General features: G+C 50.0%; 1 protein-coding gene and 1 long non-coding RNA gene across 2 annotated transcripts; one reads left to right on the top strand and one right to left on the bottom strand.

Annotated features, from left to right (window-relative positions):
• Positions 1–487: 487 nt before the first annotated feature.
• Positions 488–2,044, bottom strand: LOC109369898 (uncharacterized). Its single transcript, XR_002119540.3, has 2 exons — positions 1,203–2,044; positions 488–1,106 (listed from the first exon to the last, which is right to left on the bottom strand). It is a non-coding gene; the product is annotated as an uncharacterized LOC109369898 (long non-coding RNA).
• Positions 2,045–2,064: 20 nt separating this feature from the next.
• DUSP7 (dual specificity phosphatase 7) lies at positions 2,065–9,498 on the top strand. Its single transcript, XM_085235530.1, has 3 exons — positions 2,065–2,652; positions 4,421–4,849; positions 7,106–9,498. Exons 1-3 carry the CDS (start codon positions 2,241–2,243, stop codon positions 7,411–7,413), a joined length of 1,149 nt encoding a protein of 382 aa, XP_085091656.1. The 5' UTR covers positions 2,065–2,240; the 3' UTR covers positions 7,414–9,498.
• The last annotated feature ends 4,499 nt before the right edge of the window (positions 9,499–13,997 follow it).

The following is a 13,997-nucleotide window of genomic DNA, read 5'->3' as shown; positions in this document are numbered from 1 at the left end:
TGCCGGACTCTGCATTACTCGTTTTAGGTTCCCTTTGTTGTCTTTCCCCACAGACATCTTCTGCAGAACCTTCTTCCCTTTCCTCTGACTTTGGCACAACATCATGACTGTCTTACTGCTGGAAGCAATGCCCATTGCAGGGCTATGTCACGCCCAGAAAGAGTCTTAGTTAGACATCTAACAATGCTGTTACCCCCTGTTTTGTCCTAACTCTTGGTGATGGTCTGGGTTTCTAAAATGTGAGACAAAGACCCAGGTGGAAAGGAGCATGAGGGGCCTGAGCTAGTGGTTGCATCAGCATCACAGGAGAGCAGAGCAAAGGTGGTCTGAACCCAGGATGTAAGTGTGGGCATGGTATGTGGGCATCAAGTAGAAAAGCTGCTGGAGGAGAGAGCCCTACAGCAGGACAATAACCAGGAAGATGCACACATCTGCATATTAGAAAACTCCATCCAGTTTTGGTGGTACAACATGGAGAAGGAAGCAATCCGCTTTTATCACTGTGTATTCTTGTTCTCAAGCACTTGGGACACTTTGGAGCTGAGCTGAATGTTGCTCATTTCTGGATGTGTGCTGAGCTTTGATTTCAGCAAAGCCGTGTGTGTGACCAGAATAACATCACCAAAACACCAGAGCCCGCACTGCCATGCCGGAGCATCCTCATCCCAGACAGTTGCTTCTGATCCGCCTCATTTGTTTTTTGTCTGCGGAGAAGGAAACCAGACGGTGCACGGTGCAGGAGATTGAAGGGGATGCCCACGGCTTTCTGCAGAGCAGAGGGCTCTTCCTCCGCAGAAGTCCCCAGGCAGCAGGTGGCTGCGAGGAGGACACAGGCGAGGGAAGGGACCTGCCTCGGGAGGATCGCCGCTCCGTTTCCGCTCATTTCTCGGCCGCCCTGCATTTTGGAGCAGCTGACTCAAGAGGGCAGCAAGCCGACGGGCTGCCACCGGCTCCAGCGGCCAGCCCTGCCCCGCGGGATCCCACCGACGGCCTCCCCGTCCGGGAGGGCTGCGCGTCGGAGGACTTCGCCGGGATGACGCGTGCTCCCGATCGAAGGACGCGGGAGGAGCCGGGGGTCCTCTGCTGCCCTCTCCCCACACCCCTGGCTGAGGAGGCAAAGGTTCCTCAGTGCTGCCGGGTGAAATCTGGTCTCACCTCCGCAGATGACACCGGCCTGGAGCCTGTCCCGTCCTGAAACTTACGTGGTTGCCAGTTTGGCCACGAAACGGAGGTGAGATCTCTCCCTCCTGCTGTCGCCGTGGTTACAGCTGCCTTCCTCGCGCCTCCAGAGGGGAGCCGAGCAAGTTTCTGGGTACTGAGAACACGAAGGACATGCAGCACAAAAGGGCTTCAGACCCCGATGAGCCTTCCTTGCACAGCCCACTGCTGTTCCTCATACGGATTGAAGGTGCTTTGTGAAACAAACGGAAAGGTCAGCTATTTTCACCACGGCTTGCATAAGAATCTCAACATCCTTTGCTGTAAGAGCTGCTTTGGTAACTTCCTACTGCAGCGCTGAATCACAACAGCTTCCCACAGCAACCAGCAGTAAAAATAAACCGAGCGAGGGGAAGTGGCTGGCTTCAGCCGTTCTGCTCTCTGGGGCACACGCTTGAGTCACGGAACAGCAAGGCCAAAGACATTTATTTTGCTGATAGCGATGAAATCCGCAAGCGGCTCCGAGCACGGCCCGCCGAACGCACGCAGCCTTGCAGCGGGACGCTCAGCCCGCTTGAAGATACACGCGCTCGAGCGCCGCGTCGGCTCTGCGTTTCCAGCAGGGGCCGGGCTTAAGAATTAGCCTAAAAGGAGACGGGCGCGACGAGGACCGTCTGCTCCGAGGCCCCTTCCCCAAATGGGCGGGGAGCTCCGCCAGCCCCGCTTTTGTTACGAAGCGCCGCTCCGACCCCGCAGCGCTCGGAGAGACCCCGCACCCCTTCCCGCGCTTTGCCCCCGCCCCCTCCCGCCGCATCTCATTGGCGCAGAGCGCTGGGGGCGTGGCCTCGGCGGGGCGAGGCGCGCCGGCCCCGCCCCCCCGCCCGCCCCCCGCGGCATGACACGCAGGGCCGGCGGCGAAGCTGCGCTTTAATTGAGGCCGTCGGGATGAGGCGCGCCGCGTAGGGCAGAGCGGGGCCGCTGCGCTCCGGGCCGCAGGCAGCGCGTACGCACGGCCGCGCGGAGCCCGGCACGGCGAGCCGCCGCGGCGGAAGGGAGCGGGGGGAGGGCTGCTGCCGAGCCCCATGAAAACGCAGGTCTGGGGGAGCTCCCCGCGGGCGCCCATGGCTGCGGCGATGCCGTGTAAGAGCGCCGAGTGGCTGCAGGAGGAGCTGGAGTCGGGCGGCGGCCGTTCGCTGTTGCTGCTCGACTGCCGTTCGCACGAGCTGTTCGAGAGCTCGCACATCGAGACGGCCATCAATCTGGCCATCCCCGGCCTGATGCTCCGCCGCCTCAAGAAGGGCAACCTGCCCATCCGCTCGATTATCCCCAACCACGAGGACAAGGAGCGCTTCGTCAAGCGCTGCAAGGCCGACACGGTATTGCTTTACGACGAGGCCACCGCCGACTGGCAGGACGCCGGGGCCGCCGGCTCCGTGCTGGGGCTGCTGCTCCAGAAGCTGCGCGACGACGGCTGCAAAGCCTACTACCTGAAAGGTGAGCTCCCCGCCGGCGGCTTCCGTCCCTTTCTCCCCGCCCCGCTTCCATCCTCAGCACAAAATGGTGGGACTTGGGATCGCCCCGCTCCCTCCTGCCCCTCTCCGTTCCCCCGGCAGCGGCCGCAGCCTTCGTGCCCGCCCCGCCGCGCTGTCCTCGGCCGACCCCGGCCGTGCCACCGCCGCCCCGGGGTGCCCCTCCTTTCCCGAAATGGTCTCCCAGCTCCTTCCTCCCCGCAAAAAAGCGTTCCTTTCTCCCCCGCCTGGGGAACAGCAGATTGGCTGGGAGGGGCTGCCAGCCCCCGGCAGGGCGTTGGAGGAGCGAGGGGTCTCCGGGTACAGCACACGTGCCCTGCGCGGAGGCTGGGGGGTGGTGGGGAGGGGGCCGTGTCGTAGCACCCCTCGGCCTCCGCGACTGTCGGCGGCCCCGCTCCTCTCCGGTCGCTGGGAGGCGGCGTTGAGAAAGAAATATCAGCCGGGCCGAAGCGGGGGAGTCCGCTGCCGGCAGAGCTTTTCACAATGCCGCTGCTTCTCAGGAGCCCCCGGTTAGGGGAACGTGGGTAGCCCCTCCCCCCCGATACGGGCAGGGGAGGTGGGCGTTTGTAGATCCGCTCCCAGGAGCCTCCTTCCGAAGTGACCGGAGGTGTCCGAGAGCCGGGCCCCAAGCGAGGGGCCCCTACCCCCCCTCCTCCTCTAAAGCCGTTCTTCCGCTGCCTGCCTGCTGCAGCCCCCGCCCGTCCCGTCCAGCTCTGCCGCTGCTCTGCCTCGCCCGCGGTGCTTGTCCCCATCGCTAGCAGTACGAAGGAGCCGTGCTGAAGTTGGTCTGAGCGCTCCCCGAATGAGCACGAGGGGGCTGAGCGGCCCCTTTCTCTCTTTTTTTTTTTCTTTTTTTTCTTTTTTTTTCTTTTTTTTTCCGGGAAAGTGTGAGAGCTGTTTCAAATTAAAATTCCAAAATGGCTCCTCGATGCTGCCGGCTGCAGGAGGAGGGCTTGTTGGTGAATGGATGCGGCTGGAGCTGCCTGTCCTGCTCTGTGACCCCGAACCCACTGCTAACAAAGTTTTCAGGAGGCCTTTCTAATTAAACCATTTGTCCGTGTCAGCTACTGATGGCTCCGTGACACTTTAGTGCTGCCTGGAAGGAGGCAGGTTGGTAGGGGTTTTTGCTTCTGCCTTTCTTCCCATGCTGTTGAGATGGAGGAAGGCTTGGGGACAGGTGTGAAGGGTACCGTCCCTCCTCAGCCCTGCTTTGGTTTAGGTGAAGAGTGACCCTGTGTTGCTGTCCTGTCAAAAAAAAAAAAAAAACAAACGTAGTGATAAGTTAGAGGTGAGAATGGCTCTTTGGAAAAACGTACAGCCTTTTTCCCTGCTTGACGCTGAGTTATTGTATGGTTTTTTTTTTTTAATGGCCTGGGCATTTGCTTCTTGTTCTTAGTTTGTTTTTTCAGACTCGGATACTTCTGTGCTTTTCTGCCCGGGTGGCATAATAGCTCCTGGCTAAACTGCCCCAGCCTGACATCTCATGGAGCTAAATGCAGTAAGATTGTCTCTCGCCATTTGTTTTACTATTACTTTCCCTGCATTTGAGATTTGGTTGGTCGGACTCAGTAAGAAACTCTTTGCTTGGGATTTGTTTGTTCTGTAAGAGCCTGGGGGAAGCCTTCCTCAGAGTACTTTTTGGGTAGTTGAAAGCGTGTGCACGTGTGTTCGGGTGGAAGGACATCTGTGCGGAAGAGTAAAACACATTTCTCTCTGCCTTTTCCTTTTCCCAGGTGGCTTTAACAAGTTTCAGACTGAATATTCAGAGCACTGCGAGACAAACCTTGACAGCTCCTCACCCAACAACTCTCCCCCGGTGTCTGTCCTTGGCCTGGGAGGGCTGCGGATAAGCTCTGACTGCTCAGATGGTGAATCTGACCGGGAACCCAGCAGCGCAACAGAGTCGGATGGGAGCCCCATTCCCAGCAATCAGCCTGCCTTTCCAGTCCAGATCCTTCCATACCTGTATCTGGGCTGTGCCAAAGATTCTACCAACTTGGACATCCTGGGCAAATATGGCATTAAATACATCCTAAATGTGACTCCCAACCTGCCAAACATGTTTGAGCACGACGGAGAGTTCAAGTACAAGCAGATCCCCATCTCAGATCACTGGAGCCAGAACCTTTCTCAGTTCTTTCCTGAGGCCATTGCTTTTATTGGTAGGTAGCTGGCAGAATGTCTCTTCTCATGCTCACCACTTAGGAATGTGGCAAGCAGCTTCCTAATGCTGTGGACAGTCTCTGGCTTTACCTCTGTGGGCCACGGCATCGTTGCTAGCTTAGCAGCTGGCTGGCACACTGCTGGAGTGATGCCTTTGGTGCATGTTTGCTGGAATGGATTCAGGGAGTCCTCCTCGTCTGAAACTCCATCCCTTCAGCCAGGTCTCCTGTGAGCAATGCTGGGGAAGCAGCCCTGCTGCTGCTTGCCCTTCAGTGGGGGTTTGCTATGGTGTGAAATCACTGAGCTGAGGCAATGTGGAGCTCTGGGCACCTGGTTTGCTTGCAGGAAGGAGTGCTGCTGGGAGTTCTGTTACTGTGAGTGGTGCCAGCAATTTCCTGAACGTGCTTAGAGTCTCAGGGTGGGGGGGAGCAGGGTTCTCAGCAGGAGATTTGCTAGTCTAGTTATGATCCTGCTGGAAGTCTCCCTGGTGTAAGTAACTCCTTGTATGGTTACTTTTTTAAAGGTAAGTGTCAACGCAATGAGTGATAATAATTAGACTCCAGAGCTCTGCTGGGAAAAGTGCTGTGCAAGACAGCCTCTGAGCAGCCTGGGCTGGGTGTTGAGATGGGCACAAGGGCAGATGCCTTTAGCATTAATTTTGAAATTTGCTTCTTTTTCTTGTGGAAATGTCAGTTGGTCTGAAAGGCTCATTTCCAGTGTGAGCTCATTTCCAGTGTGAGCTGCATGGAGTATTGGTGATGGTAGTTAGCCTCATCAGTTCTGATTTACTTGGGAAATTGGCACAAGTCATCACTATTAAAAGCTTGATGGCTCTTTATCTGGTTGAAAGTATAATGTGGTAGGTATGGGCAAGGGGCACCTTTTCCTGCGTCAGGGACCTGTTTGATCATCTGTCTGCACTTCCCATGCAGAATCCATTATTAAACATCATGGGTGGCTCACAGGGTCCCTGCTGGCATGTGGCTTTTGGGAGCTGCCTGCTCCAGTCAGGCAGTGTCCCTGTGAACACAGTGCTTATGCTTTCCATTTAATGGCAGGAAATGAAAGATTACCTCACTCTAAAAATCAAACACCAAGAAATGCAGCACAAGTCAGATGAAAAGCAAAAATGTCTTGGAAGAATATGGAGTAGGGAGAGAGTGGCGGGAGGGCTGGATGTGCTGGGGGGTGGTTGCCCACAGCACTGGAAATCCCTGCCTGGTTTTAGAGGCTGGGATGGGGTCCTGTTGTGGCATGGGTCTGGATTTCACTTTGCCTGCAGCCTCTTTGCATTCCCCCATTTTGATGGTGCCAGAGTGTGTCTACTGGCTTTACCTGGGGACTCTCTTTCTCTTGCCACCTTTTCCCTCCCTGCCAAACTCTGTTCAGCAATAGACTGCAAATATAGCTGCCCAGAAGTAAGTGGAGCTGTGTACTTGTATGCGCTCAGTGTGCTCAGCAGTGTGTCCCTCTTTTAGCATCAAGATGTCAATTCATAAAGAGGTCATGCTGTTCTGGCTGTGAGAGAGACAATGAGCATGTGTGTGCTTTTCAATCAGTGGCCAAGGAGGGGAAATGTTGTTTCTGTTCTTTTGCAATTTTTTGGTACAGCCTGCATTCCTACTCCCCGCTGCCATTCGTTCCGAGAAAATCTTCTCCAACGCAAGTATTTGTTTGTAGTGAAGTGCACTTCTTTCAGTCCTGAAAAGGATTTCACAATAAGGGAAGTTCCTGCACTTCAGGCTTGGCTTCACTTGGCTTTGGTTACATTCAAATAACTTTCTAGTGGAAAGTCTCTTTGCTATGAGCATAGCAAAGGAGAGTTGTTTGCATGGTGTTGGGCCATGCTCCTCTGTTGTGTGCGGCCAGGTGTTGCTTTGGTGGTGGTTGTGCTATGCCCAGCATCTCCCTGGAGCTGTTGTCTCCAGCCCTGTCTGCCTTTAGATGGTACTGATGCTCTCTGGGAAAGGGATGTGTGCCAAGCTTGATCAGCCCTCCTTTAATGTCTGCGATGCGTGGTCTTGCTGTGTCGAATGGGTCTGTGCCACGTTGCTGCATAGTGGGAATCTCTCAGTAGCTCTTTCAGAAGGGATGAGGTGTCAAAGGGATTTGAGGTGGTGTCAGTGGGAGCAGAGGATCCAGTTCTAGCAGTCATCCTGGTCCTTTGAGTATGTAGCTGTCACCTGGCCCTGCTCCGAAGCTTTGCTTTCTTGGTGCAGAATAATAGACTCCCCCTTCCCCTTGTCTTGTTTCAGATGAGGCCCGTTCCAAGAAGTGTGGGATCCTTGTTCACTGCCTCGCTGGCATCAGCCGGTCCGTAACAGTCACCGTCGCCTACTTGATGCAGAAACTCAACTTGTCCCTTAACGATGCCTATGACTTTGTGAAAAGGAAAAAATCCAACATCTCCCCAAACTTTAACTTCATGGGCCAGCTGCTGGACTTTGAGAGGACTCTGGGACTCAACAGCCCGTGCGACAACCGCTCACCCAGTGAACAGCTCTACTTTACCACCCCCACCAACCACAACCTGTTTCAGCTGAACACGCTGGAGTCCACATGAAGAAGACGCCATCTGGTTGGGAACTTGGGCATCAAATTGCTTCTCTTGAGCATTTCAACTCTTACAAAAATCTGTCTCGCCAGGCAGCTCTGGAAGGACTAGCTTCTCTGGGCAGAGGTGCCATGTTGCTGCTTTAAGAAGGCTAATGCCATTCATTAGTATCCCAATGAAAGAGGTTTGAATAGGTAGCCTTTTTTACAGGGCTTATCTAACACGGGCGATGTTAAAGCATTTTGAATGCAGCTGTTACCAGCAATAACTCCTTTCCTGGGTGCATTGGGACCGTCAGAGCACGTACACGTGTGAAGAGCTTACCAGGGGTTGGCTTGCTGTGGAAAGCGAGGAGATTTATGCACTTGGAAACCTTGAACAAAAAGTGTTGGGCCAAGACTGTTTTAAAACCCAAGTTTACTTTTTAGATTTAAAGAAAAAAAAAAAAAATAGATCTTACTCAAGCTTTGGGTTCAAACTCTTTTTAAATATGTAAGTTCCTGACTGTTTGTACAGACGATGTTGCAAAACCGATATTTTATTCCGTTTCTTGTTTGATCATTATTTTTTTAATCAAATGTTTATATTGACCAAATGCATTTTGCACACTTTGTGAAGCCTTGGTATGTCCTGGCATATTACTGGGTACTCCATAGAGAGATACATGCTGCTGCTGTTGTTGTTAGCATCTGGTAGGAAGCTTTGTGATGTGTGGAAGGCCAATTGGGCTTAAGCGCAACCCCTTCACCACTCCTGCATTTGCAATCACAAACTCTGCACTGATTCAGCCAAGGTGACTAAGCTGCAAGCTTGTTTTAATGCCACCCCTGCCAAAACACTGCTATTGCCCAGAGAGAAAACTCTTTGTAGCCTCCAGAGTTGGTAGACGCATGTCTGAGCCCAGCTTCATTTTCTGCTGCCTGTTGTCTGACTTAAAGTCATCCAGCTGGCCTGAAATCATTCCAGCTTCCTGAGAACAGAAAGGAGACGTGATGTTGGCATTCCTGATGCACGGTTGAGTCTTTCTCACATGTGCACATGTTTGGGGGTTGGATGACATGGCTTGAGCCTAGGGCAGAGCGAGGGTTGCACAGCAGAATGGGACTGAATTGGCACACATTGAGTGTGCAAGAGGAGTGGGGAGATGTGGAAGTGATGACAAGAGTGTCGTAACAGAATTTTTTTTATATATATATATATATATATATACATGAATATATATATTAACTGGCAAATTCTGAGATGACTGGAGCTTTCAACAGAGGTTCTGATTTTTATTTTTTTCTTCCTCTTTCAAATAACTTTATGCTGTGCCTTCTATTCTGAGAAGACTTGTTTATATTTTTGGCTAGTGTTTGGCAAACACCTTATAGCGAGCCGGGAGGGGGAGGAAGTGGTAATAATCTCTGGGAGGAGAGCAGAACGGATTTGGAGATTTCTTTATTGGCTGCAATGTAGTCCTTCCTTTCTCCCCCCCTCCCTGGCCACTTTAACTCTCATGTAACTGAAAAAAGCCACGGATTTTTTTCTAAGTATCCAATTTTTTTGTACATTTTTTTCAAGAAAAATAAAAATAAAAAAAAAAACCTCCATCTGGAGGAATGTTTGATGCTGTCACATCCTGAAAAAGTTCTTTTTGTTAAAGATGTTACCAGAATGTTGGAATGAGCTTCTTTTCTTGTTTTCTAGTTTGTTGGTTTTTTTTTTTTTGCCTGTTCCTTAGGTTTTGTTAGTAACAACGTTGGGATCATGGGTCATTAGGGGAGAGCACGAGTGTAAGTACGGTTGTGAGTGAGCAAACTGAGAATATCTGAATTTCATCTTACCTCATCGAGGAATTTACTTTTTCAGGGATTTTTTGACAGTGCATCTGTATTGCATTACAGCTAAGCTGGTTTGTAAAGGCTTCCCGTGCTGTTAGTTGTCTTTCTTCTTTAAAAGAAAAAAAAGTCTTCTTATTAGTACAAATGGAGCTTGTTAGTGAGGAATGGTTCTGCCTTCTGAGTTATGAAGGAAAACTAGTGACCCTATATATACTGATCCAATATTGGGACTTTGTTTATACTACAAATAAATATTATTTTTTCTTTAAAATTGATGTTTGTCAGATGCTTGTCTAGCCTCTGTCCATATAAGGGCATGCTGTTCTCCTATCCATGTTTTTTAGTGGTAGATTAGTATTCTTCTGTGACCATGAAGAGCATTTGCTGGGAGATGTTCAAGTGTGGTGTTTGGTTTCATGCACAGTTTAATTTTTAAGACCTGCGGTAAAATGGAGATGAATACGTGGGAGGATGAGGAGAGGGATGGGGTATTGGATAAAGCAAGGGAACAAAGAACAGCTTGAGAATGGGACTGGCTTTGACCCCAACCATTTCTCTGTGCCAAAAATGAATAGATAAAGACTTTTGCTGTTAAGCGTGACCTGCGAAGGCATGGCAAAGCTTTGCTCACAACTGCTGTGGCAGCAGACTTTCTTTTTGTAGAAAAGCAAATAGTCATGGCCTTGCAGGCAGCTGATGACTTCTGGGTCCTGTGGCTCTGTGTTCCTGTTCACAGCAGGGCAGGACTTAGATGGCTCTGCCAGTGTTCAGGATGCTTCTTTTTTCCTGAGCGCTGGTACAAGTGGGCTATTAAGAATGGTTAAGAAAGGTTATTAACAGCTTGCCATTTACAGCTCACCTGGAAACAGGCGGACAAGAACTGGCTGGTGCTAGCTGTGGAGCTGGATGCAGAGTTCATTGTCCTAGCTCAGGAAAAAATTTCTTTTTCCCTTCTATCCTTCCATCATTCCCTTTTCTGATCTAAAGCAAGAAATTAAATTACTATTTAATTGTTCAATTCCTCTGCTTTGTGAGTATTTGTTCTTCTAATCCTAGGGCCTAAGAACAAAAGATCTCTAGTTTTATTTCAGAAGGAGCTTGGGCCATTGCAGGCTGGGGTAGGTGGTCAAAAGCTAAAGCAGGAGCTTGGAGAGTGTGCACAGTGAGAATTTGTTTACTCGTTGGCTGTATGATGGGAATCTATATATTGATTAGAAGCTTGTTTGTGGCTCAGCAAATGAGAATAGCTACCTGTTACGTGGGGAAAAGAAGACCTTTAGGTTTTCTCCTGTAATTACATGGTGAAGCAGCTCCTGAGAAAGGAATGAAGGAATGCTGGAGGCTTGTTGTGCACTTGTAAAGGTTTGTCAGGTGAATGGTTATATTTGTTTCCCCCTAATTTCTTACAATTTTTTGCTAAGGTGTAGAATAGGATATTTGCAGTCGGAACAAGCTCTGTGAGCATGGTTGAGCAGTAGCTGAGCTGTGGCTGGCTGGAAGACCACAGCTGCTATTTGCAATGGCCTCAGTCAAAAAACTGACTTGCAGGCAGTTCTTGCATGGTACCTCATCCCAGGAGTTGCGAGTCTGAGTATCCCACTGCTGCTCCACTTAAAAGCCCTGTTGCCAAAGGAAGGAGATGGCTTGTCTGAAAAGCCATCTGCAAAGTGATCTTTCCTAGTGGGCCTGAAGGAGCATTTTTCAAGCCTTCTGGCCTCAATGGCGGGGAGCAGCACGCCTGCCTGGTCCTCAGCCATCATTGTTTTACCCATCTTGGCTTCCTTACTCGGGATTTCTCCTTGGAAACCCCATGTCTTGTCAGAGTAATTCAGTGAGGAGATAAGAGCTGACATCAGGAAAGGGTCAATGCTGGAAAAAGCCTTACATGAGAGAACAGAGTGTGGGGTTTGTCTACGCTCCCTTGAAGAGGTGGGCATAAGCACTAGCTAATCGTAGGAGCAAAGGCTGAGTGAGAAAGCTGGTTATGTTCAGATTGGTGGAATTTGGCAAGGAGATACTGCTTCCCACACGCAGCAGACTGAAGCTTCTTGGTTAACCCATTGATTGCAGAGCAAGATGTTTTGTAGAGCAAAGCACCACACAACCAGGTAGTTTCCTGCTCTAGGCTGCAAGATCTGTTATTGGGTTTTCATGTGTGGTGCCACAAGCCCTTAGCAAATGTGGGATTTTTTTTTTTCCTCATTGGACCCCTTTGACTTCTCTCTTGAACAGCTAGAGGGACTGCAGGTTGGTGCTTTCAAAAAGTTTCTCCCTCCATTTCCATTAAGGGCAAAAGTTTAAGTAGCTACTTTTGAATGCTGCTCACAGTCTTTTAAATAGCCCATCCTAGCCTGCCTCCCTCAGTGCTTGTTGGCAGAGCTGCCTGCTCACTCTAGCCAGAGAAGGAGGGGCCCAGAGCAAGTACATCCTGAGCATAACTATATGTGAAACAGGAGAGTTAAAAGAGCACGTTCCCTGTGCAGGGCAGCAAGGTTTACTTATGCTTCTACTGACAGAGCATAGGCAGGGGAGTTGTGCTCTGAACAACTGCAGAATAAAGATGGGAAGCACTCTTTGCAGCACTAGAATCCTAGACAAGTAGCACGCAAGCTTAGGGCTTCAGAGTTAGTTGTAGCTTGCTTTCCTTCTCGTCTACTTTTATTCCTCTCCTAGGTGCTTGCTTCTTGGTGTGGCATCAAATGCAATTCAAGCGTGATGCAATTCAGACTTCACATCTCTGAACTTGCCTCCTGTTGTGCCACCCAAAGATGCAAATAGGGAAACAGTCTTCCTGCTACCATCTGAACACGGAGGCTCATGTCTCCAAAACAGACAGGTTACTTTTGATGGTTGTTTTCATTTTCTATCCTTGGTGTGAGAAAATCAGGCTGTGTGTAGAGTTGTAACATCAGCTAAATAGTTTGTTTCATCAACGCATCCTTGTGTTTACAACTGATTGGCTCAGTCTGTGACAGTTATGTTCTGGGCTGCTTAGGAAATGTGTGAAAGTGGAATTTCTTCTGGATGTCAAGCCAAATGCCCCTGTGTCTTCTCAAATATTTCTAATAGTGCTTTGGATCTGAATGCTTGGTTGGTTGAATTTAATGGGATGGGGAAGGGAGGCAAAACATCCAGAAGGTTGGGAGAGTCAGAAGCAGCCTCTGTGCCCTGTTTGTCCCTTCCTTCAGGAATGATCTCCCTCAGCCTGGGAAGGGGCAGCCATTTTGTGCACACCCCTCCCTATCACGGCTGTCACCTCCTGTGATTCTGGAGTGGTGGGACAAGGTCCTCTTCCTGAGCTGGGAGGGATTGGAGCAAGGTGGAAATACCTCAGTAAGCACTGTCTCCTTTTAATAATCTATCTGTGGCTCTACTTTCACCCTTTCCCTCTTCAAAACACCTCAAGGATCTATTCTGATCCCCATACATGTTTTGCTGCCTGGGGTAATGCATGGAGGAACCTTGTCTGATGGCCTGGGAAGGCCTGATAGGCCTGCTGGTGACTGTTGCAGTGGCTACAAATGCACAGCTGAGTCCTGCAAAGGAAGTGTGGGAGAACTTGTCCAGAAATTGCTCTTCAGCAGCTGGTGGTGGCTGAGCACCTTTGCCTGTGGTGACTGTGGCAGATGTTGGCAGCCATGATGGCACTGGCTGGAGCAGTTAGAGATGAAGAGCTACTTGTAGTGGATCTGTGCGAGTTAGTTGTGCCTCTGGGCTCTCCTGCTCAACTGTATCTTGATTATATCGTTGGGTTGGGAACTTAGTCAGGACGGAAGCTGTGGTTTCACTTTGATGGCACAGTCAGTGGTGGTGATTAATTATTGGTTGGGAATTAATCACAGGGCAGGTGCAGACACCCAGACTGCTGACACTCAGCCTGTGTGGTCAGCTTGGACCCACCTTACACCATATGGTGGGGCACCCATCTCCACATGGTGTAAGGTGAGATCACCACCACTCCCTATTCAGTCTTTCTATTCTGCTCTGGTTGTTGGTGGTCATTGCTAAAACTGCACATGCTTTGCATTATCCTTTTTTTGCTTCTTTGCTGCTTTTTTTTCCTCCAAATAATTGGGATTTGAAGTATTCTTACATGGCAGCTGTTCCTACGAATTTGGGGTCCTTCTGCAGGAGGCTGGAGTCTGGGCTTTCTCTTAAATATCAGGGCCTGTTGGGAATAGAGACCAAATGTGCTACGGGGAAGATGATCATGGCTGCTCTGTGCACGAGGAATCCAAAAACATGTAGGGCCTTAAAAAGTAGCTGGTAAGGGAACCAAGTCTGAGTGGAAGAAGAGGAATCCAGATGGTATTTTCCTACTTTTTTTTTCCCCCTGGAGAAACATCTGGCTTATGTAAAGTCATTTGCTGGGGTTTCTCACTGCTTTTTGGTAGCAACAAAAATCTCTGCATTCAGACATTGTACTTCTCATCTTCAGTATCTGCCTCAAGGGCAAACTCTTCATAATTTGGAGTTCTGCTTTTATGAAGTTCACTCTTTGTTTCTGGTTGTATTGTCTTTTTTTTTTTTTTTCCCCTCTCCTTTTCTTGTAAGGAGAGCTGTAGTTTGGCTTGGGGTTTTGTCTTGGTTTTGTTTTTCTTTCTTTCTCCCTCCTAGGAAATGAGTTGTGATAAACCCTGTAGAAAATGGAAGGGGCCATACTGGTGTGTTGGTGAGACCCTGGTGTTTATCTGGTATTCATGAAAGTCTTGTGCTAGCAAGAAACTGAGGTCTAAGGTTGAATTGCAGATGAGACACCTTAGCAAGACA

Source organism: Meleagris gallopavo, chromosome 14, assembly GCF_905368555.1.
Source record: "Meleagris gallopavo chromosome 14, MGAL_WU_HG_1.1, whole genome shotgun sequence".
In the NCBI taxonomy this organism is placed as follows: Eukaryota; Metazoa; Chordata; class Aves; order Galliformes; family Phasianidae; genus Meleagris; species Meleagris gallopavo.
The sequence above is the reverse complement of the archived record's forward strand: the minus strand, read 5'-3'. Positions and strand labels throughout refer to the sequence as shown.